The sequence below is a fragment of the Marmota flaviventris genome, chromosome 19, assembly GCF_047511675.1.
Source record: "Marmota flaviventris isolate mMarFla1 chromosome 19, mMarFla1.hap1, whole genome shotgun sequence".
NCBI classification, from domain to species: domain Eukaryota; kingdom Metazoa; phylum Chordata; class Mammalia; order Rodentia; family Sciuridae; genus Marmota; species Marmota flaviventris.
In genome coordinates this window covers 28,100,321-28,124,029 of record NC_092516.1, presented here as the reverse complement: position 1 = coordinate 28,124,029, position 23,709 = coordinate 28,100,321, and the positions used below count along the sequence as shown (strand labels likewise).

Genomic DNA, 23,709 nt, shown 5'->3' with positions numbered 1-23,709 from the left:
CCTGCCATGAGCTGGGCTGGCCTTGGCAGCTCAAGGGCTGGGCTCCTGCCCAGAGCTGTGTGTGTGACCGGACAGGGCCCAGCTGGCCAGCCTAGGCCCCGCTTCCCACAGAAGTGAAGCCCCAAGGACACCCATTGGCCACAGCCTGACAGGGCCACCAGGCTGGGGAGGGGCAGGAGGGAGGCCGAGGCTTCGAGGGGAGGAGAGGGCCGCCCTTCCTGCGGTGCCTGCTGGTAATTGGCTCTCTGAGGCCAGCCTGCGACACCGGGGCCAGCGGGCAGGAAGTGGTGCACAATGCCGCTCTTTGAGGGGAGACTCGGCTGGTCTTAGGTCCTGTGTGACTCCAGGGAAATCTGGAGAACAGCCTGTTCCCAGAGGATGTTCTCTAGCCCAGAGCCCCCTCCAGAGGTGAGCCGCTGAGCCCCACTGCCCACCCTGTGCCCTGGAGCCCTGCCCCCACTGCCCTGGCCTGCAGGTAGGCCCCACCTCAGGCCAAGTGACGTCTTGCAGAGCCTGGGGCCGACAGGGATGGGAAGGACTTTGTCCTGTGTGGCCGTGAGCCACAGTGCATCCGCCACCCGCCACCCTCTGCCCTTTGGTCAGCAGTGGGCCTGTATAGAGGGACAAGGCTGCATCCCCTTTGTCCTTTATCCTGGTGGGGAGGAAAGGCAACATGTGTGTTGGCTACATTAAGAGAAACTAGAGTTCTTTTTAAAAAAAGAAGAAAGAAAAATAGGTGATTGGCCCCAGTAGCTTGGAAAGTTCTAGAAAATGGTAAAATGCGATCTTTGGTCTGAGACTAGGACAGGATTTAGAATGTTGGTAGTTGGGGTCGTGTGACATAGGAAGGATAGAGAGGTGGCGTCCCAGGCTTGAAGTGTTATTAAAGCAACGGAGCTGGGCCCCCAGGAACTTCTGCCTGGTGACCTCGAGGTAGCTGACATCCGAGGGTCCTGGAGGGCCTCAGGTTGACCACAAGGGCTCAGAAAGCTGAGCTCGGCCCTGCCTGGTGCCTCGGAGCCCTGAGCAGCCTGGCCATGGAAGCTGGGCCCCAGGCCTCCGTCCACAAGAAGGCCTCTGCCTTCGGGCCTTGCTGCAAGAGGAGGGCCGGGCATGCTCCTTGGATCTTTGGTTTAGTTGGCCCTAACCTAGGCCAGGCCCCATGGTGCAGTGGGCAAACATCCACACTCTCCCTGGTTAGAGCGCTGCAGAAGTCACTCCTGCTTCAGGAGGAGGAAGGGATATCTGTATCAAGTCCCCTGCTCGAGAACCTTCTGTGGGTCCCCACCCCAGGGCCTTGTGCATGTGAGGCAGGCACTCTGCCAACTGAGCCACATCCCCAGCCCCCACATCCCACTACTTCTTGCCCTGGTATCCAGGACCCTCCATCATCTGATGGCCTTTACTGTCTAGCCGTGGGAAGGGACCTAGAAGTCCCTAATCCAACTTGAGCCGGTTAAGTCTTTTTCACAGTCACCAGGAGTGGTGATTTACTGAGAAAGTGATACAGTGTCAGCCAGGAGCAGTGGTACATGCCTGTGATCCCAGGGACTCAGAAGGCTGAGGCAGGAGGATGGCAAGTTTGAGGCCAGCCTCAGCAACTTAGCAAGATCCTATCTCAAAAAGTAAAAAGGGCTGGGGATGTGGTTCAGTAGTTTGGTCCCCCTGGATTCAATCCCCAGGACCAAAAAAAAAAAAAACAGAAAATGATACAGAGTCTGGACTCTCCTTCAGAATAATCCCAGGACAGACTGGTCAGTGGCTGGTGGTATAGAATGGGGGAGGGGCAGCCTGCCAACTACAGCTGCAGGGCTGAAGCCAGCCACCACCTGGTTTTGAAAACAAAGCCTTATTGGGTGCAGCCATGATCATTTGTTTATGTATGTGTTTCTCAGAGGCAGCCTTGAGACTGATGGGGACCATGTGGCCCGCAAAGCTTAGAATATTTATTAACTAGTGCTTCCCAGAAAATGTCTGCTGACCCTGGCCCTTGGGAAGCCAGTGTGACCACACGTTTGTAAGGCTTGGTGTCAGGGCCCTAAGGCTGGTCTCTCTGTGTGTGTGTGTGTGTGTGTGTGTCTCCAGGCTTTTCCATAATGGGAGCTTACGACAGCACCTAAACCCAGGCACCCCAGTTCTCATAAGCCACCCTTGGAGACAGAAGCCTTGCTCCCTACAGGCACACGGAGGAGTGTTGACTGAGTAGCTGACCGTGGGGAGACTGGAAATGCACCGTCTCGGTGTTTCCACTCTCGGGCTGGGTCACTCAGGACACCAGCTCTGTGGAATGGCATCTCCAAAAATGAGCAACAGGTGTGCAGGGCACTCGGGGAGAGGTCCAGAAAATAGTTTCCCTGTGAGAAAAGCTAGATGTGGGAAAGTCTACAAGTGACCATCGCATGTTTAAAGCCTGCGGATGACAGCTTGGTGTGTTGTCCATGACTTAGGGGCAAATGACGTCCATGGAGGGAATGGAACAAAATTTTTTAAAAAGAAAAGATTTCTACTGAAGAAAAGTGCATCCGAGACATGATTCCTTTGAATGTGTTTGTGTCAGTGATATAGCGATGGATTTGTGCTCTGCAAAATGGAAAGAGACCAGGCCTGGCGTGGTGGTTCGGGCCTGTAATCCAAGCAGCTCTGGAGGCTGAGGCAGGAGGATCACAAGTTCAAAGCCAGCCTCAGCCACAGTGAGGCACTAAGCAACTCAGACCCTGTCTCTAAATAAAATACAAAATAGGGCTGGAGGTGGGGCTCAGTGGTAGTGTGACCCTGAGTTCAATCCCTGGTGTCCCCCAAATAAAAACAACTGGAAAGCGATATTTCTCATGTCCTCTGGATGTAATTAAGGAAAGAGAAGGGAATCTTCCGGGGGAGTTAGAAAATGCCCGAGAGAGGAAGGTGGGAGACCACAGTGGCCTGCCAGGGAAGTCCCCGTGGGAGGTTAGAGGGACTAGAGGTGATGGAGGGGCAGCAGGATGGGTTTGGGCCACGGTCACCATCCACCGGGCAGCAGCGCCCCTCCCTCCTGCTCCCTGAGGAATAATGTTTCCCTGGGGATGAAAAGCCTCCCTTTGTGCCGGCTTTAATTGCCACCTCCTTGTGCCAAGTGAGTGAGTGGCAGGCGGGCGCAGCAGCTGGGCACAGCCAATGCCAGGCAACTGAGTCCGCTCCCTTAGGACAGCCAGGCCAGCTGGTCTGGGAGCACTGCCCACCTTTGCCCCCAGCGTCCACCAAGGAGCCAGTGGCATTTTGGCAGGGGGTCAGCGGGCAGGGAGGCCATGGCGGGGGCAAGAGGGTCTCAGCCCCCCTCAGAGTCTCATTCATTTCACCCGCCTTTCCCCTCCCCCTCTTGTTTTGCAGACTGTCAGCATCAATAAGGCCATTAACACGCAGGAAGTGGCTGTGAAGGAAAAACATGCCAGAAATATCCTTTTGGATGTTGCTCCAGGCCGACCCTGGCGGGGTCAGATGGTGGGGACTGAGGTCAGGAGCAGCCAGGTTGGAGCAGCTCCCAGGGAGAGTTGGCTTCAGGGACCACGAGCCATCTGGGTGGACTGAGGCCTCCCGGGACCACCAGGTCAATGGACAGTGGCTTTCCTTTGAGAGGCCTCCTGCAGCTCAGAAGGATTATCACCTGTTTGCAAAGCCCTCCAGGGTCTCACTTGGCCCAGAGGGCCACACTGACCCCCTTAGGGGACACCACGGTCATTTCCCCTTTTCTGATCTTGAAACCAAAAAGAAAAAAAAGTCTCAGGTGCAGTTCAGCCGAGGCAGAGGCTCAGCACGGGAGTGAGAGCCATCCTTGTGAACAGGTGCAACAGATGCTGGACGAAAGTAGGAGTTCAGAATGGACCAGGGAACTGGTAACTCAAATGCCCCTCTCCAAGGTCCCCACCCCAAGCCCACCGACATGGCTCTATGGCTTGGTAGACAGGTGCAGGCCGACTTTAGCTAATGGATCCCTTGATCCATCCTGAGGGTAGAGTTTGGGAGTTTAATCCCTGAAAGCTGAAGGCAAGAGGCCCCCAGTGGGCTAAGCCTTGGCGATGTGTCCCAGGGCAGGGCAGGCAGAGTTCAGGCCTTGGATGGCCGGGGGAATCCCAGGTGCCTGGGCTCCTCTGAGTTGCTGTGCCCCAGCCACTCAGGCCCAAGGGCCTGTCCTGAGGTCAGGACAGGCCTCAGGGCCTGGGGAGGCCTTGCAGGTTCATGGCCAGGGGGCCCCAGCACCGATCAGTGAGCTTTATTGGTTGAAGTTAGGGCGGGGCTGGAGTGGGGAGCCCGGACCCACTGGGTGCCTCTAGCCGGGTCCTGCGTGAGCCCAGCCAGCTCTTGCCCATTTTCCCCAGAAGTGTTACTGAACACTTCTGATCCCTGGAAGGATGAGTTTTGCAGTTTGTTCACAAGGCAGCTGAGTGTGGAGCAGGGAGAACAGGTCTCAAATCCGCCCCTGGGGACAGGTCGTGCCGGGCGACTGGGGGTCAGAAGGGAAGTGAGGGTGATCTGCACATGGTAGTCAGTCATCAGGGCTCTGGTTGGAGGCACATTCAGAAAATGGTGGTGGTGTTGTGCTCTATGGGTGGAGTCTTAGGCCCTCTGAGTCAGAAGGTCACTCATGGACACTCTCATGGGCCCAGGTGAAGGGATTGGTGGCTTCAACCAGTTTGAGCTGCACAAGGCCACATCCAGATTCCTGAAAAACAACTTAGTGGTTAACCCTGGGGCCATCCCCAGAACTGTCCCCAGAGGGACAGCAAAACCCCTGGAGCCCAATACTTATCAGTTGGGTGGCTCCTAGAATCGCAGTGAAAGCCAGTCACTCTAGCAGTTGACGCTGGAGGGTCTGTTGGCTTTCCCCTCTGTTTGGAAAGGCCCAGGCCCCTTCTTTACTGTTCCACGCTTGATTCTTTCACCAGGATTAAAAATGTACCAAGGAAGGCCCTCGTTTTAAGTGGCCAGTTGATTCTCTCAGGGCTACTCTGTCCCCACCTCTGCCTGCAGAGAACCTGTGACCAGCCTGACATAGGGCGGGGTGTCATCATCAGGGTCTCTTCTGGGTGCCGGGGCTCTGCAGAGGGAGGCCAGGCCTGCTGTGGCAGGGCCACTCCATGCACGTCACGGCAGGCTACCTGGGGTTGGGCAGGCAGCCTCTGGAAGAGACTCCAACTCCCCTCTGGAGCTCCCCGGCCCACTCTGAGACCCAGTTAAACTAAAGAGCTGGCCAAAGATTCCAGAAGGTGAGTGTCCAGTGCTGTCATTCTGTGAATCTCTGATTGACGCTTTCTTAATGGTGGATAAATGTGGGAACCACCCATTCCCCTCAGCAGGGGTACACGGGCCTGGTGGAGGAGATGGAGACACATGTGTCTTTTATTAGCTGTCCTGGGTGCCACCTGAGTCAGCCTCAGGAATTGTGACTTCAGAAATGCTGTGAAGACAGTCATTTATCTTGGAACCTCAATGGGGAGCTAGTCGGTCCCCCTCGTGATGAGCCTGGACTGAGTCTTAGATTTTCTTTCTGTACCTGACTCAATCACGGACATAAAAAATGCCTATAAAACAAAAGAACGATAAAAGGTTCTCCTGGCTTCTTTCAAAGTCGGGTGCCCACTGGCCCGGTACCTGCTCTGGCTTCTGTTCGGGGAGACTACGCTCAGGTACTGTGACCACCACCCCCGTGCCAGGGGAGGGAGCCACCGGCTCTCCTTGTTGCTTCCTTCTCCTCTGAACAGAATCCCAAAGTTTCTATTCATAAACTATTTCAAAGATCACCCCAGCATCAAAAACAGCTCTCTGGTCCAGACCTGAAAGTACAGGAAGCCCACCCCCCTTGAGATGAAAATTTCATCCAGGACAGGGACACAATGGCACCTTCTAGCTCAGAAGCTCAGTGACCTGCATTCAGCATGAGTCATTGAGCCTGTGACCTGGGCACAGTGCCCTGCCCTAAGTAGCACTGCATTTTTTACCCAAGCCTGGATAAAGAGGGCCCACGTTCAGGGTCAAAAGCTGAACTTGGTTGAGGTGCTGGCCAGGAGAGCCGGTGGTGGCAGTTGGGCTCTGAGGGAATTCCTGAAGAGCTCACGTGGTGCGGCGTGTGCGTTCAAAAAATAAAGTTCATTCCTGCTTAATAAGTGGCTCGTGAATTGTGCCCAGCCAGACTGTGGCATTTGGTGGCCCGTATGGGGAAACAGCCCAATGAGCATTTCTGTAACTGGGGTGACTGGGCTAACTGTGATTGGTTAGGCTTCCCACCGCTTGATTGCACTCTCCCGCTTCTGTAACCTGGCTTGCTTACATTGTCTAGGCCCCCGAACATCACTTTTGCAGATTTCAGGCTTATAAGGAGTGCCCTTGCAATTGTTCAGGGCTGATCAGGGGAACAGCTTTATGTTCTGGTCAGTCGCCACCGATGTGCTTCGATAAAGGCTTGATTCGATTATTAAAAAAAAAAAAAAAGAGCTGAACTTAGGGTCAGTGGTGCCCAGTTCCTGGGTCTGTGATGCCACCCTGAACGTCACAGAAGACATGGGGAAGTCCTCTTCTGCCTCCGAAAGGGCCTGCTAATGACAGATCTGCAACACACGCTGAAAACCACCCAAGGCCAGGCCAGGTTGGTCTCCAGACTGTGGCAGGCAGCCTGCAGGCAATAGGTGCATTTGGAATTGGGTCCAGGGAGGAGCCACCCCAGGACTCCACATGCAGGAGTTTCAAGGTGTCCCAGGACCAGGGCACCCCTGAACAGGCCAGGAGGTCTGTGGAGGAGGTGGGGTGCCAGAGGCACTTGGAGTTTTAAGGAAGGGCATTTTAAACAAAACTTGCTCCTCCACCAGGCACGTGCACCCCTGCTGAGGAGAATGAGAGGTTTCCACATTTATCCACCATTAAGAAAGTTTTAATGCTTTTAGAGCATAACCTGTGAGGAGTTGGAACTACTTCCTAGAAGAGGACCCCAGAGAATCAGCCAATCAGGGTGCAGGGTTCCCTGCGTTAGCCACAGTTATTCCCCAAGGGCTCCACCACCCACTTGGCTTACTCAAGGAGTGCCACTAGGACCACTCATGGACTAGGGGATGATTTCTGCAAATTAGAAACTGACCCCTTCTCTCCAGACACATCCCTGGGGAAATTGCCTCATAAAATACCTCTTACCAGAACAAGGCGTTGTATTGGCAGATGAATGTCCAGGTCTGTGGGGGCTTAGCTGAGCAGTGTCCCCCAGGTGGAGAGGCCATGGCTGTGCGGCTGCCTGGCCCTCCATAGTGGCCAGCAGCCTCCGAGGCAGGACTCGTGCCTTTGTTTTCCATGACCCCTTCACCATGCATCCTGGGCACCCACCACGAGAAAGGCGCTCAGACCTTCTGGTCTGTGGTCAACCGGCTGCCTCTCTCCAGCAACGCCATGCTCTGCTGGAAGTTCTGCCATGTGTTCCACAAGGTCCTCCGCGATGGACACCCGAACGTGAGTCCTTGGGGCTGCAGGGGAGGCCGGGCACCCCATGGGTAAAGCGCCTGGGCCACAAGCTGGTCCACTGCCACACGGCTCCCTCCTCTCAGCCTTTGGTTACTGACGAGAGGTTGGTGGATGCCTCCCAGTGGGGCTCTACTCTTCTCCCAGGCCCAGTCTCAGCGTCCTCTGGCCGCCCCATCTGTTCGCTCATGGCTCTTCCTTTCCCTCCGCAGGTCCTGAAGGACTCTCTGAGATACAAAAGTGAATTGAGTGACATGAGCAGGATGTGGGTGAGTTTGGAGATGCATCTGGGGCCACCAGCTGCACCTGCTCCTTCCACAGAGGCTACAGAGCAAGGACCATGGGATGGACAGATTCAGGCTCTTTCAACTTGTTTAGGATTTCTTCCTGAATGTCAGGGAGGAGGTACAAGTGTCCCCAAATAGTACCACAATGTCCACTCTCTTGCCTGGGTACCAGGAAGCTGCAGAAAAGTTCCAAGGTCTGGGAGCCTCTCTTGCCAAGGGAACTCATGTCTTGAAGCTGTCCAGGTGTTGGCGTTCCTTAGCAGGGACATACCACGATTCCGACTTCTTTCCTTCTGTTGGGAATTAGCATTTTTAATTCTTAATTAATTTAATTTAATTTACTGCTAATGCCTTTTCTTTCCTGTCTGAGTGTTCTCAATGCGTTAGCATGACTGGGGAGGTAGGTGGCAATCTCAAAATCAACTGAAAGAGTGTTTGTAGCCAGGCACAGTGGCACACGCCTGTAATCCCACCTGCTCGGGAGGCAGGAGGATTTCGAGTTCAAAGCCAGCCCCAGCAACTTAGCAAGGCCCTGAGGAACTCAGTGAGACCCTGTCTCTAAATAAAATGTGAAGAAGGGCTGAGGATGTGGTTCAGTAGTTAAGAGCCCCTGAGTTCAATCCCTGGTACCAAAAAAAACCGGGTTTCTATACACACCCAGATCCCTCTGGATTCTGCTGATCAAAGGATATATGTGGGAGGGAGTCAGCATTTTGAAAAATCTCCCTGGTTGATTCTGATAAACGCTTTTACACCCACCAGTTGAGAACTACTATTTTAGCCTTTTGCTCAGCCTTATCTGTATCTCTCTGCATTCAGAAGATGTTAGTGATTGTACAGTCCAGCTTACCTATCTTAAGTGTAGGAATACAGGCTCAGAGAGGGAAGCCCCTTATCCAGAAGTCACAAGGGGAGTTACCTGAACAACCTGAGAGTGGCCCCCAGATCTCCCAAGTGCATATTGGGAAGCTCTCCCTATGGCATGTAAAGCTTAGATCCTTATCCTTTTTGGTAGAATTTGCCTGGCATATCTTTCCCCACCCTTTACTTTCAACTTTCCAATATTTTCATTTTCTTAGACTATCCTTTGTGCGTAGCATTCAGTTGGATTTTATTTTATTTTATTGGTAATAGGGTCTCACTGTGTTGCCCAGGCTAACCACAAAGGATTTTGGTGGTTTTTTTTTTTTTTTTTTGTTAATTCAAGTTGGCAATCTTTGTCTTTTAACTGGACATTTGGTACATTTACATTTATTGTAATATAAGATATAATTAGAATGGCATTTTCTAACTTTTTGTTGTTGATGTTTGGGGGTTTGGGGGATGGGGTCCATGCTGTGGACTGGACCCTGGGCTATGCTCAGGCTAAGCGTGCGCTTGGCCTCAGAGCTAAGTGTAGCTTAGCTTTCAGCCACTTCGTCTCCCAGCTTACTTTGTGCTTCCCTTTGTCCCATCTGTTCCTAGTCTGTTTTTCTCATTCATTGCTTTCTTAGGGATTGATTGGGGTTCTCTCATTACTAGTTGAGAGGTTAAAATTTTCCTCTACTTTTTAAATAATTCCGTATGTTCTTTAATAATTAAAAAATGCTTGTTTAGTTGATCGAGGTCTCAGTTTCATACCTGTACCTGTTTCCTGTGGAATACAAAGAATTTAAGACTATTTATTTTTTATTTAGTTATTGATGGACCTTTGTTTTATTTATATGTGGTGGTGAAAATTGAACCCAGTGCCTCCCACATGCTAGGCAAGTGCTCTGCCACTGAGCCACAACCCTGGCCTATTTTAATAAAATACACTCCTTTGACCCTTATGCTATTTTAGTTCTGGTTGTTTTTCTTTTTAAGCCCTATGCCATATTGTTTTACTTTGTTTCATTTTGTAACCCTCTGATCTTTCATCTGGGATCACTTTCTGCCTGAGTTACTTCTCTCAGAACTTTCTCTATCCGAGAGTCTGCTGGTGGCATACATTTTTGCTTTTTGAGAATGTCCTGACTCAGCATCATTCATGAAGATAACCTTCTTTGGGTTTGGGATTTTAGGGGGACAGTTATTTTCTCTCGGCACAGGAGAATGCTGTTCAAGCTACCCTTCCATGATTCTTGGCTTCCATTATTTTCTTGAAGTCGTCTGTGAAACTCACTGTTGCTTCTTCACAGCTAATCTGTAATTTTTCTCTGGCCATTTTTAAGACCTTAGAACGTGTTTAAGGGTGAATTTATTTTGGATTCTTTGGACCTCTTTAATCTTCAGATTAGCATCTTTCCTCAGTTATGAGACGTTCTCGATGTCGTTATAAACATTGCCCTTGCACTGTTCCGTCTTCCTCTGCGCCTCAGTTAGAACCTGTCAGTCTCTCTCCATGTCTCTGAGCTGCTGTTTTGAATTTATTTACCTATTTGTCTCTGCTGCATTCTGGATAATTCCATCCTCTGGATTTCAGTGCACTGTTCCCTCTTTAGCTGGGCTAATCTGTTAAACCTCTCCATAAGGTTTTCAGTTTTAGTGTGGTTTTTATTTCTTGAAATACTGTTTTCTTTTTAATCTGCTTGGGCAAGGTGCAGTGTCGCATGCCTGTAATCCCAGCCACTCGGGAAGCGAGGCAGGAGGATTGCAAGTTTAAGGCCAGACTCAGCAACTTATTGAGACCCTGATTCAGAGTGAAAAATGAACAGGGCTGGGGATTGGCTCAGTGTTAAGCACCCACTGGTTCAGGACTGGTTCAATCACCAGTGCTGGGAAAAACAAACAAATAAACAAAAACCCAGGAAAGCTCTGCTGGGTGCCCTTTACGGTCTCCCTTGCCCAGCGTGGACCCTCTTACTTCTTAGACATGTTAGGCGTGTTCATTTCATATCTCACATTTCATGATTCCGTTTTCTGAAGTCCTCAGAGATCTGTTCCTGCCAAATGGCATTTTTGGTGGATTTTGCGCATGACATATATTTTCTTAGTTATTTTCCACGGCGAAGTACTCATTTTCCTTGCAATCTTATTTGTGAAAATTCTTTGAAGTCAATAACAAAGGCAGCTTCCTCCAGAGAGAGCTGGTTATTTGCTCCCACTGAGATCACTGTAAATTCAATTCTCAGCTTCAGGTTTTGTGAGTTCTGGGAAGATCCCTTGAGGAATCCAATCCCCAGTAGTGGATTTTCCTTCCCTCTGATCACAGCAAGGCTTTGTCGGGGCCAGGGTTTTCTTAACAATTCACAGAGAGGACTGCCTCAGTGCTGGTCACCGGGTGTGTGTGTGTGTGTGTGTCCAGCTAACCCCCTTCCACCCCGGCTGTTTACCTTCAAAAAGAAGGTCTTCATATTTTGCCCATATTTTTGGTGGTTTTCAGTGAGAGGTCACCCTGGTACTTGGCTGCCTGGTTACCCAGCCTGGGATCCCTGAGGCCTTCTGTCATGCACTTCCATCTCTTCCCCTGAACTAAGAGCATCTGGAAGTTGGAACCAGCTTTACTTTCTGGTTCTTGTGCATTTTCATGTTAAAGCATCTCTGACAATGAGAATATTTTTGCTTCTTTTTCTACTTTCCAGTAATTTCCCATCTTTCCAAAATGAATAAACATTACATGAAAATTAATGAAATGTCTGGGCTGGGGCTCACAGGTAGAGCACCTGCCTGGTACGTGTGAGGCACTGGGTTTGATTCTCAGCACCACATAAAAATAAAATAAAGATCCAACAACAACTAAAAAGAAAAAGAAAACTTTTTTAAAAATTGAATTGATGAAGTGTGAAGTGTTCCTAGGAGATTAGGTCACGTAAGTGCTGCCATCTCTGTCATTGATGGTGACCTGTCACCTCCTCTGGGCCCTCCTGGCCCTTGGAGGCCCTTTCAGGTGCATTTCAGGGAAGGTCCTTTATTCTGAGCACCCTTGAAAGAAAATGTTGGAGTCGGAACTCATGCGGGGGCCACAGCTATTCAGCTTTAGTTTGCAGATAACCGGGAGTGGCCAACATCACTCTGCTAATTCAGCTTCTTCCCAGAGCAACTTTACTGTGCTCAGAAAGACTGAAGGAAAGAAATAGCCTATGGCTAGACTGCTGTGGGATTGCCAAGTGGAGACTTAAAATCCTTTCCTGAAAATCCTTATCCAGAATTTACCCAAAGGAAGTCCTCACATTTTGTATGGCAAACGGGGCCAGTGGTACACACCTCTTGGCCCAGCTGTTTGGGAGGCCAAGACCAGGAGGATTGCTTGAGACCACCCTGGGTGATGTCACCCCCCTCAAAAATAAATAAATAAAATGAGATCATACTGAAAAAAAAATGTTCACTGAAGCATAATTTATAACAGCACATATTTCAGCTCTTTTGAATTGGCTTCAAGTACTTCAAACATTGAGTTTGTTCAATAAATGATAGTACATGTGTATAATATACTAGGCAATCACTGAAAATGATCATACAGAAGAAAAACGGGGTGAAATCGCAGTATTATGTGAAAAAATAAATTGAGGCTGGGTGCAGTGGCACATACCAGTAATCCTAGTGACTCAGGAGGCTAAGACAGGAGGATTGCAAGTTGGAGACCATCCTCAGCAATTTAGTAATGCCCTAAGCAATCTAGTGAGACCCTGTCTGAACACAGAAAGAATGATAGGGACTAGGGATGTGGCTAAGTGGTAGGGCATCTCTGGGTTCAATTCCCTGAGTGGGAAAAAAAAAAAAAAAACAATTTGTATACGTGCTTTTCTATATTTTCCAAAATTTTCTGCCATAGACATCTGTTATTTTCATAGTCAGAGAAAGAGATTCTTTACCCTAGAAGCCCTAGCTGCGGGCTTCCCCCAGTGTGCCCGGTGCTAACCCTCTGCTCTCTTGCCTCTTCCTGGAAGGGCCACCTGAGCGAGGGCTATGGACAGCTCTGCAGCATCTACCTCAAACTGCTGAGAACCAAGATGGAGTTCCACACCAAGGTGAGTCCTGCTGGGCCTTCCTGCCACCTCAGGGAATGTTGTGGGCACAAGGGAGCGTGCATCCTGCCTCCACGCTGTGTGAGAGAAAGGTGGTCGATAGGGCCGCTACCGTCAGGCCCTGGGGTGTGACGGGACAAGGCACTGTGTGTGTCCTCTGCCCTCTTGTTCCCCGTTTTGCACAGGAGGAGGCCCGTCCATCAGCTTGCTTGTGAGATGTTAGGAAGCAGTGGTCCCACATTTCCCCACTGCAGGCTCCCTACAGAACCTTCTTAGGTGCAGAGCTGTGTGCAGAGGGTGCATCGTGGAAGCCAAGTCAGGTGCTCCTGAGGACCACAGGGGCCTGCGGAGGGCACCTGAAATAGGAAGCCACAGTGTGGGAGGGCGGGCCTTGGAGGCAGGCCTGGGGCAGACAGGTGGTGGGAGCAGAGTGGCTGCCAGGTAGGAGAGGAAGCAGCTGGGGAGCTGGAGAGTAAGGGGAACCTCCCCTGGTGCCTATCCCTGTGGTCCCCATGTGCTCGAGGGGCAGTGTCGACCCATGCATACTGTGCCATTCTCTAAAACCTGTCTGTGCGACACCCAGTCCCCACAGCAGCGTGATGGTGGGTGTGACCATGTCCTGGGGAGATGGAGCAGGAATGTGAACCAGGCCCATTGGACACCTCGGCCATGCTGTACCCAGGGGCTGCCATGGGCCAGAACAGGTCAGGCCCTGAAGAGAGAAGGGTGATGTCGTGTCCCACTTGTGCGAGTCTCCCAGTTTGCTAGGGCAGGTGACCGAGGTGGAGAAGGTGCGAGCAGTAAGACTAGAGGGGAGAGCAGCAGGAGGCAGCACCAGCGCATGGGGATGGGGACAGGGGACAGTGGCCGCGGGCAGTAAGCTGAGCTCTGTCTGGAGTGTTGGGTTCTCCACTATAGCACACGTCACCCCCTAGCTGTGTGGCTAGGCACAGCAGCAGCGGCTCCTTGACTCTAGTGTTCTCTGTGGTGAGGAATCCTGGGAGGACCTGGCTGGGTGCTTCTCTGCAGTCAATGCTGGTGAGGGCTGGTGGTGGGCGCTGCAGTGGGGCTGCTGGGGCTGGCCTGACCCCACCCTCCTGCAACAAAACTCCTCCCCCAAGACCCCAGTCTGCCACAGGCTGGGTACTGAGGTGACCCAGAGGAGAGCAGCCGGGTACTCGAGGCAGAGCGAGCCTGGAGACCCAGGGACGCAAGGCCTGAAACAACTTGGTGTCCCTGTGAACCTGCAGCAGACCTGTGTCAGGATGAAACGTGGGCAGGACAGCACAGGACCAGGGACCAGGCAGCTGCGGGAGGCCACCCCAGCCCCTGAGGCCTCGGCACCCTCCTGGGCAGTTCCTTGGACTTCTCCACACCCAGGGGAGACCTGGCTATAAAGGGCCATCTGCTCATTGTAGGGTGTCCTTCCTGGGGCCTTGTGCAAGGTGGACTTTAAAGAAAGACCCCAGCTGTCCACGTGGCTGCCGATGAGGACCAGAATTGGGACGTGGCCCCTAGAACTGACAGAGTGGCGGGGGCTGCCTGAAGATTGGGAGGGGGGCGGTGAGGAAGAGCTGGGTCACATGAAGAGAGGCCAGGCTGCAGGAGGGCAGAGGGGGAAAGTCAACAAGAGCAGGACCGGGCCAGGCGCTGGGGTTGCATGCCTGTAATCTCATCAGTTTGGGAGGCTGAGGCAGGAGGATCGTGAGTTCAAAGCCAGCCTCAGCAGTTTATCAAGGCCCTATCAACTCAGCGAGACCCTGTCTCTAAATAAAATACAACAAAGGGCTGGGGATGGGTTCAATCCCTGAAGTGAAAAAAACAGCAGAACCCGGGGGGGCTCTGGACTGGGGCTTCGTGGAGTGCAGAGGACAGGTGTCCACCTCCTGGAGTCCCCTGAGCTTCTGTCCCAGAACCGTGCCCAGTGAGACTTACTGAACGAGAGAGTGAACCAAAGCCTAGGTGGGATCTGACCCCATAGGAGGGGCCGGCCTAAGTGAGGAGAGGGTCTCTCCAAGTTGGTCCTAGTACACAGCATGTGAGGAGGGAACAGGGCTCCGGTCCTGATGTCTAGAGGGGGCCAGAGAGGCCAGGAGGAGAGCGAGCATGTCGGGGTGGGATGTCCCTGAGACAGAGCAGGAAGACCAGCTGGACATGAGGGCAGGAGAGGACAGCAGGGCCAGGACCCGGATGTTGCAGCCAGAGGGAGGGTCTGCGAGGGAGGAGTCGGTAGGGGGGCGGTTCTAGGTTATGGCTGGTCCTGACAGGTGGGTGGAGTCACAGGGATTGGAATTGAGGTGGTCAAGGGTCATATGGCAGCGTGCAGGACTCCGCACATGGGACGGCTCTGACCCAGGTGCCAGGGACTAGGGTGAGTACCGGGGTAATCGAAAACCAAGAGCCCTTTAGTGTGGAGTAGAGCCACCTGGGGACCTGGGAGGGCTGAGCACAGAGCCCAGCCCTGTTCAGTGGGGCTGAGGAAGGCACGGTGTCCTCGTGGACGGGGGCGGTTAAAGCGGAGGAGTCCCTGAAGTTCTAGGAGAGCAGCAGGTTGGGAGACAGACATGTGGGTAGCACCGTGGGAAAGGAGAGGCGACCAGCCTGAGAGCCCTGCGTACTGGCCCCCGCCATCGAGGATGGTGGCAGTGCCCCGAGGAGCCCTGGAAGCAAATCCAGGCCTGTCTCAGGGGCCTTGGCACTGCGTAGCCTGGAAGCCGAGGCCACAGTGGGGATTTCCTGGCAGGAGACGGCATATTGTGACTGTGCCACGGAACGCAGGGGGTAGGAGCCAGAGCCAGCGCTTGCGATCCAGCCCTGCTGTCCTGTCTGGCCCGGGCCTGCCCTGGCCCTTGGCAGCCCCGTCCTGCAGTGGCTGCAAGCTGGGTCTTTCTGGCAGGAGGGGAAAGATGGAAAGATGGAGAGTGGAGGTGTGGGGCACCCGCAGGCAAGCTGTCAAAAACAGTTGACGTGCTCTTCGGGGTTGGTTGGTTGTCATGGTGGGGATGGCACCCAGGGCTTCGCGCATGCCAGGCAAATGCCCAACCACTGAGCCCCTCCCAGCCCCAAGCTCAGGGTTTTAAGGTTAAGTGGGGCTGTGTTCCTGGCACAGTCAGGTGATTGCGTGGCTGAAATAGGGTCAGTTGTGAAGAAGTCCCCTGCCTGAGAGCGCCTGGACCCATAGAAACGGCAGCACTGAGCCTTCCCGGGGGACTCATGCTCTGGACTCTGTTCAGGTCTCTCTGAGACAAGACCCTGCACAAGCTCTGACTCTGCTCCCTGCCTGTACCTACAGCCCCGCCCACCTTGCTCGATCCCTGCCCTGTGTCCCCTGCACCCAGAGCAGCCCAGAGCTGACCTGGAGTGTATTAGTGGGGGCTTCTGCTCCTGGCCTAAGAGAATCCAGCTGAGTCCCGGTTTCCTCGGTTCTAAAACGGAAATCACTGTTTCTGCCTCGCAGGCCGTCGTGAAGACTGAGGAAGTTTATCCAGACCTCGTAGGGTCTGGCAGGTGGCTAGCCCCTTGCACCTCCAGGCCTCTCCCCACCTGTCACTCCCGCCCATTCAGTCACCTGAGGCTAAGGAAACACAGAGCACTGGCCTCGCCCCAGCCTCTCGGGTTCAGTAGGGGATGGGGCTGGGACCACACTAGGAGGATCGTTCCTGAGGTCTCTGAGATGAGAGAAGGCAAAAAGGACGGACTCCCAGCCCCACCTCCTTCATTTCAGGTCCGCATCTTAGCAGCCTGAAGTCTTGGCTCTGGAACTTAGAAGCTCCTTGGTGGGGTGGCCCCCCATCTCTCTGGCCTGTTCCCCTTGCTCTCCAGGTCCATCCACTCTAGACAGACCCCATGGTAGGAGAAGGATTTCTCTCAACTTTGGGGCTGCCTCTCATAGTTTATTTTACTGCCGTCAAGTTTATTTTACTACTGAGGGTTTTCAAAGGTGGGGAAGAGGATGCTGTACATCCCTGAACGGAGAGCAGCAACTCCAGGAAATGGCAAGGACAGCAGGAAGCCTGGCTTGGGGTCAGAAAGGACAGGGATGAATAAATACTCCTTCCCCGCAGATGGATGATTGACAGCAAGCGCTGTCACATTCAGGATTTCATGGGAGAGTGTGCATGGAATGTTCCAGAGCACAGATTGCAGGGAGGAGCCCTCCCCTCACTCAGGAGGGTGCAGTGGGTGCTCAGTGTCTCCGAGCCTGTCAAGGTGTCTGTGTATGGGGTCATATCCCAGAGGGGCTCCTTGATGCTGGCTCTGTTGGCCGTGGGGAGATGTCACCGCCCTCTGACTTGGTTCCCACCTCCCTCCCAGAACCCCAGGTTCCCGTGCAACCTTCAGATGAGCGACCGACAGCTGGACGAGGCTGGAGAAAGTGACGTCAACAACTTGTAAGGGGCAGTCCCCATGCCCTGGGCCCAGGAGGCGACCATATTTGTCTTTTATTACTTCCCGTTAGGGTCACAGAGGGCCTGATGGTAGGGGCAGAGGCTGGGGTGAGGTAAAGCCCCTGGGTGATGTCCTGATGGCCCCTTCCTCCCTCGTGCATCCAGAGCCACCAGCTGGCACCCCTCGCGGCCCCCTCTGCCTCACCCTCACATCCCAGCCCGGCGCGGCTCCCATCCTTCCCCTTCCCCACGTCACTGTGGACTCTCTGTCCTTCTTCGTCTTCAAATGACCTGAATGCCCATTTGGGCGAGAGCTGAGGTTGCAGCTGGGCGTGTGCGTGTGCGTGTGCATGTGCATGTGCACTGGTGTGTGCCTTGGGGTGGGGGCAGGAGCTGGGGGCGGGCAGGTCAAAGACTGGCCTTAGGGGCTGGGGTGTAGCTCAGCGGTGAAGCCTGTGCCCAGCACGCCCCAGGCCCTGGGCTCCTCCACACCCACAAAGATTGGAACCTAAGTTCTCTTTCTTCTTGGGTCAGTTTCCAGCTAACAGTAGAGATGTTTGACTACTTGGAGTGTGAACTGAACCTCTTCCAGACTGGTGAGTCTCTGCCCTTCAATCTGACCAGGCTCTCCGAGTGACCTGATTCCCAGCTTGGTTGCCCTCCTGGACCTGGGGCCAGCCCTTGTCTCCCTGTCTCATGTCACGTGTCTCTGTGCTCTTAATTCAGGGAGGGGCTGAAGTTCTTCTATGTATGTGAAGCCAGAGATGTCACATCAGAGCAGAAAAAAACATGCTGCTGGCCTCCCTCCTAAAGCCCAGGCCACCAAGACCCCAAAGACAGGTCTTACTCTCTGACAGCCAGTGGACTGTGGCCACAGCCCCGCTGTCCTTTGGCCCTATCCATCTGCCATCAAAGCTGGGCTGTGACCCAGGTGATTCCTTCCCAGGAGGAGGCCTTGTGTCTGCTGTTTAATTGGCAGCCATTGGGAAAACTGGGTCAAGCTAGGTTGTCACCCAGGACATCCTGCTCTGCTACTGGGGGCAGCTGACCACCTTGCCCAGAGTTCTGGGACCCCCAGACCCTCAGCTGCGAGCACCTCCCTCCTCTGGGTGTCTCTGTCCCCCTCACCTCCCAGCCGGGCTCCTTTCCCTGGGAGACAGAGGATGATGTACTAAAATTTGAGCTAGTTCTCAGCAGGTGACTGACAGAGGACAGGCATTCTCGCTTGGGCTTGGTAGCCTTCTCAGCCAGTGGGCATGTAGGACTTTGACTCACCTGAAGTCTGCTCCCTTCAGTGAGCTCATCTGTGCAGCATATGTGTCCCAGTGTCCTGTTGTGTCCCAGTGCTGGTCTAAGCCTGTGACGGGTCTGAGAGTCTGTGATGCTTTGACCAGTCAGCTCAGCACAGGATGTGGGCCGAGAAGCACCAGAGACGCTGGGGAGCTGGCTTTGGGGAAATGAAGGAACCAACCTCCTGGCAACGTATTTGAGCAGGGCCTTCTGTGAAGTGGGCAGAGGCCTAAAAACAAAACACCTACTAGGGAGTGTCATCCCCGCCCTAAGCCACTCCCAGTCAGGGAGGGAAGTGCTGTAGATGGACTCAGTCGTTTTTTTTTTTTAATATTCATTTTTTAGTTGTAGTTGGACACAATACCTTTTTATCTATCTATCTATCTATCTATTCATTTATTTATTATGTAGTGATGAGGATCGAATCCAGGGCCTCATACATGCTAGGCAAGCCCTCTACCTCTGAGCCACAAACCCAGCCCTCAGTAGTAATTTTTATATGCTCCATAACTATTTGCGTAAAGGTACATGAACAAGTATTAATTGCTGTGGCTAATGATTATTTAGCTTCAGGAGGGAAGGACCCAGACAGGTGATTCAAAACTCATTTACCTTTGGCTTTTGAATGTGCAAGATTTATTTTTTATTTTTATTTGTTTATTTATTTATTGTTTGGTTTTAGGGATTGAAGGGATTGAACCCAGAAGTGTTTAACCACTGAGCCACACCCCCAGCCCTCTTTAGTCTTTACTGTGAGAAATGGCCTCACTAAGTTGCTTCTGAGGCTGTCCTTGAACTTGTTTGTGATCCTCCTTCCTCAGCCTCCCAAGTGACCGGGATTACAGGCCACTGCACCAGGCTTTGAACATGCAAGATTTGAGTGTGGCTTTGTTAGTCAGCTTTTCTCCACTGTCACAAAATACCTGAAATTAACAGCTGTTCAATAAATTGCATGAGATATGCAGCACTTTCATATCAAATGGGCTCTGTATTAGATGATTTTGCCCAGCTGAGGCTCACGTGAGTGTCCCAAGCACTCCCGGCTACCTGGCTGAGCTGCGATGTTGATGGGTTGGGTGCAGCCACAGTGCCAACTTACTGTATTTTCAGCTGATCAGGAGGTAACCCCACCCTAAGCTGAGAAGCATCTGTATTTAAACTGGATACAGTTAAATAACATTTCAAAGTCAAGTCCTCAGTTTCCCAAGCCATATTTCAGGCATGTTTGGAGTGGCCATATGTGGCTGGCATATTGGACAGGGCAGCCAGAGCGTTTCTGTCATTGTGGAATTCTATCTGCCCCAGGGGTTCTGACACACCAGGCCAGCAGTCAGTTTTCAACCTTGGTCGCCTGTTAGATTCACCCAGGGGGCTTTTGAAAACTACCATTGCCCTGACCCTAGCCCAGACCAGCTGACACAGAATAGGGGCATGGGGACTTGCAGGCAGCGTCAAAGCCAAGAGCCGCTGCACATTACAAGACTCTGTGAGGCGTGCGCTTGGCATCGTTGGGCTTCACGGCGAAGCCTCTGGAGGCCCAAAGAGATTGAGCACTCGTCCTCATCCACACTTGCACTGCTGTGGTGGTGCTGGGCACCAAGGGCCATCTCAGGAGGCCTCAAGAAGGCAGCGGGCAGCCCCGGAGAGGGACCTGCTGTGGGTACTTGCCAGAGTGGAGCCTGAGGATGGTTTCCTTGCAGCGGCAGCTGCTTGTAATTTGTGTCAAGAAGAAAAGCTGCCTGCTAATTAGAACAGTTGGGGATTTTTTTTTTTTCCATTTGCCAAACTAACCCTGTTACCAGGGATTCGTGCAGTCGGAGGAGGAAGAGCACGCAGGGCTCTGGGCAGGGCCACGCTCCGTGGAGCTGCAGGGAAAGTCACGTCCGTTTCTGCCACGGCTAGCACCTGCAGGGACATGGGCAGCCTGGGCAGGAAGGAAGACCGCCAGGCCAGGGGACGAGCTGAGGACCTGGGTCAGGAACTTGGGCATAAATATGGAGGGATCTCTGGAACAAAAAGTGTGGGAGCAGCTTCCTCTCCAGAACTCGGGGGAGTCGAGGGCAGCACGTCTGCTGATGGCCCCCCATGACCCCGATGAGCCTTTGACCCCGTGGTCCATCCTGCCCCCAGACCCTTGCTTGGTGCATCTGTGTCCTCCAGTGTCTCCCTTTGAAATGGTCCAAGAACCCCTGAGGCGAGCCACTGGGAAGCCACAGCCGAAAGATTCCCTCCTTCACTTTTTGATTCCCGCTGGGCGCATTCTGCCCTTGCTGGCTACCGCCAGCCACCAGGCCTGCGGCACTTCTGATGGCCAGAGGTGTCGGGCCAAGTTCACATGCAAGCGGCTCGGCCTGATTGGTCAGCTCCTTTCGGGTTCTGAGGCCCCATGGACCCAAGAGCTCCCCGGCATAGTGACCCGTCTCCCCATTCGGCCTGACATGAGCTGAAATACTAGCTGTGCCTTTCTGATCTGACTTGGGGCAGAACTAGGAGGCTCCTCAGAGACGGGAAGAAGGGATTCCTGGGCGTCCCAGGAGCTCTCCAGGGTTGAGCAGATCTCGTCTTTCAGGGGTGTCACGGGGCTCTGCACAAAGCGGAGCCTGTTCATTGCACACCAGGCATCTTGGCCACCAGGGGCAGAGGCGCCTGGCCTAGCCGCAGGTGGCCACGTGGGCTCTCTGGTGCATGTTTAACTCTCAGCATGACACCTTGGCTTTCCAGCAATGGAGGTTCCCCTGAACGACAGGGACACCCTCTCTGTGCTGCAAGGGCTAAGTGAGTCAGCTGGAGTGATGCCCACACAGTCAGCCCTTGCTGCCTGCTGGGCCCTCCTCTGCCTCTCTGCCACCTGCCATTGCCTCACCCTGTTGCTTTCTCCCCCTTTTATTTCCAGTGTTCAATTCCCTGGACATGTCCCGCTCGGTGTCAGTGACCACTGCAGGGCAGTGCCGCCTCGCCCCGCTGATCCAGGTCATCCTGGACTGCAGCCACCTCTATGACTACACCGTCAAGCTCCTCTTCAAACTCCACTCCTGTGAGTACACCTGCAGGATCTTTCTCCATGAGCCTTGGGTGGGGAGGAGCCTCACCGCACGTCCCTTAGGGAGGTCCCTGGAGACCGCAGCCCGGCTGCATGCCCTTGGCTCCGCTTCTGTTTCAAAAGTGCCTGGAGCTCCTGGCCATCAAGAGAATGGAAGGCGCTGGGGATGTAGCTCAGTGGTAGGGTGCTTGCCCAGCACAGGAGAGTGCCGGGGTCCCATCCTCAGTACCACCAGAAAGAAAAAAAAAGAGAATGGAAGATGGAAGAACAGGGGTCTAAATTTTGGTGGGCCAAGTACAGCTCCTAACAAGCCATTGCTGTGTCCCAGGATGGTTCATCTCCATCTGTGCTGTGTCTCTATTCCTCAAGGACATCAGGTATTCTAGAACCCACACAAGGACCATATCTCTGCCCCGTATGAGCCAAGGCAGCGATGTCCAAACCATTAATGACATCATCCTTTGTACAGATGGAATTTTATGGAGAAATATGTAGAACAGAGCTGCTCACCTAAATGGAGGGCTGTCCCTCGCCTGCTGCAGATCCCTGGCGTGCCCTTGGCAGAGCATAGTTTGGAAGCTACTGTTCTTGTGACCTCCGTGCTTCTGTGTGCTGGTGGTGGTTTGCGGTGACGGGCATGGAACCCAGGGCCTCTCACATGCCGAGCTCTTGCTCCACCACCAAGCTGCACCCGGCCCTGTGTGTTTCTTGTTTGAAACTGTGTGTCTGTGCCAGGCTCAGTCTGCTTTAGGGGGTCTCCAACAGGGTTCAGTTCTGCACCGTTAAATGCAGGTCCCTATGTAACCCTGTGGCACTCGCGCCCCACTGCAGGGTGGCCACCATGAAGGATTGTATAAACAAAGTCTGTGCATGATGGAAAACCAAGAAAAGTCTCCACATGCACGGACACCAGCAAAGTGTCATGGGCCTGGGGTTTTATGTCACAGAAGGCCACATTTTAGAAGTATGGGACAAGGATGCTCCCTAACTGTGGTCATCAACAAGCACAGAGTCCAATTGTTAGGAAAAGGTCAGAGAATAGTAGCACGCGGAGGAACTCAGGGTGGTTTCCTGGGAGGGAGATTGAATTTGCACTTCTGGGATCAGAAAGGCTGTGGACCAAACCTGAAGGGAGCTCAGGGTCAATTAGATCCCAAGAGGTGAAGGGAGATGTTGCTTGGCAGCGCCGAGTGCCCGTGAGCTTGTAGTCGTCTCTGCGATGCTGTAAAACACGTCGCACAACACAGCCTCACAAGGTTCTTATAGAGCGGTGAGATAGGAGAACAGGCAAGTAATTATTGGGGTTCAAAGATCTTCTCTAAAGGCAGGGCAACGTGTGAGACCCACTTGGACGTGCAGGGGAACTGGGTGGCTGAGGAGAGAAGTAGGGACATGGGAAGACACAGGTCTTATACAGGTCTGTGTATAAGACACAGGTCTTATTCTTATACAGAATGCTCCATCCAGAAGTGTTTCAGGTTTCGGAATTTCTCGGATTTTGGAACATTGGCATGGACTACCAGCATCCTTGATCTGAGACCCGGCAGTCCTCAGAGGGCTGTGGATTTCAGGTCACTTCATTTTGGAAGTGTTTTGCATTTCTGATTTTCAACTTGCAGACACTTGACTTCTCTATACTTTAAGACATGTTTACTTAGAACTCTAGAAAAGTCATCAAGACAGTATAGAGGATTCCCGTTGACCTCATACCCAGCTTCCCCTGCTATCCCCATGTTAGCAGGATGCGCCTGTCACAACTCATGAACCACTATCAATACCTTATTAACTGAGGTCATGCTTTCTCAGATTTCCAGTTGGTACCCAGGGTCCCTCTCCTGGTCCAAACTCCCATCTAGGACACTACATAACACGGAGCCATCTAGTGTCTCGGGGCTTTTCTCAGCTGTGATAATTTCTCATCTCTCTGTCTTTGAGGACCTTGACAGTGTTTGAGTGCTAGTGAGATTTTTTGGAGACTGACCCTCAATTCCTTTTTATTTTATTTTTATTTTTATTTTCCCATGATGTGACTGGGGTCTTGGGACCAAGTGCTCTTGGGAAGAAGCCCATGGAGGCAGACTGGCTTTTCTATGCACTGTCCGCTTTGGTCCTCTTGATGGATCATGCCTGATATGTGCTCACACCTAGTGAATGTCCCACCCATTCAAAAATGACTAAAATTGATATTTTTAAAATAGACTGAAAACCAAGTTGTGGTCTGTAGCTGAATCACACAGACTCCCACAGTCTTGAAGGTGAAGGTAGCTTCGTGATGGGGAAGCTGTCCCTGAAAGGTGGCTGCTTGTACA

The 23,709-nt window shown here is 52.8% G+C and overlaps 1 protein-coding gene across 4 annotated transcripts in view; it reads left to right on the top strand.

Annotated features, from left to right (window-relative positions):
* Hip1 (huntingtin interacting protein 1) overlaps positions 1 to 23,709 on the top strand; it is a 133,705-nt gene that overhangs the window by 83,154 nt on the left and 26,842 nt on the right. For 3 of the 4 annotated variants that reach the window (XM_027948757.2, XM_027948756.2, XM_027948758.2), the window contains exons 2-8: positions 3,364 to 3,427; positions 7,319 to 7,461; positions 7,683 to 7,739; positions 12,605 to 12,685; positions 16,997 to 17,073; positions 17,605 to 17,666; positions 21,254 to 21,394. In XM_027948757.2, the coding sequence (XP_027804558.2) occupies positions 3,364 to 3,427; positions 7,319 to 7,461; positions 7,683 to 7,739; positions 12,605 to 12,685; positions 16,997 to 17,073; positions 17,605 to 17,666; positions 21,254 to 21,394 (625 nt within the window). Of the gene's footprint in view, positions 1 to 363; positions 409 to 3,363; positions 3,428 to 7,318; positions 7,462 to 7,682; positions 7,740 to 12,604; positions 12,686 to 16,996; positions 17,074 to 17,604; positions 17,667 to 21,253; positions 21,395 to 23,709 lie in introns of those variants that run through there. The other variant, XM_071605560.1, reaches the window with a different exon arrangement.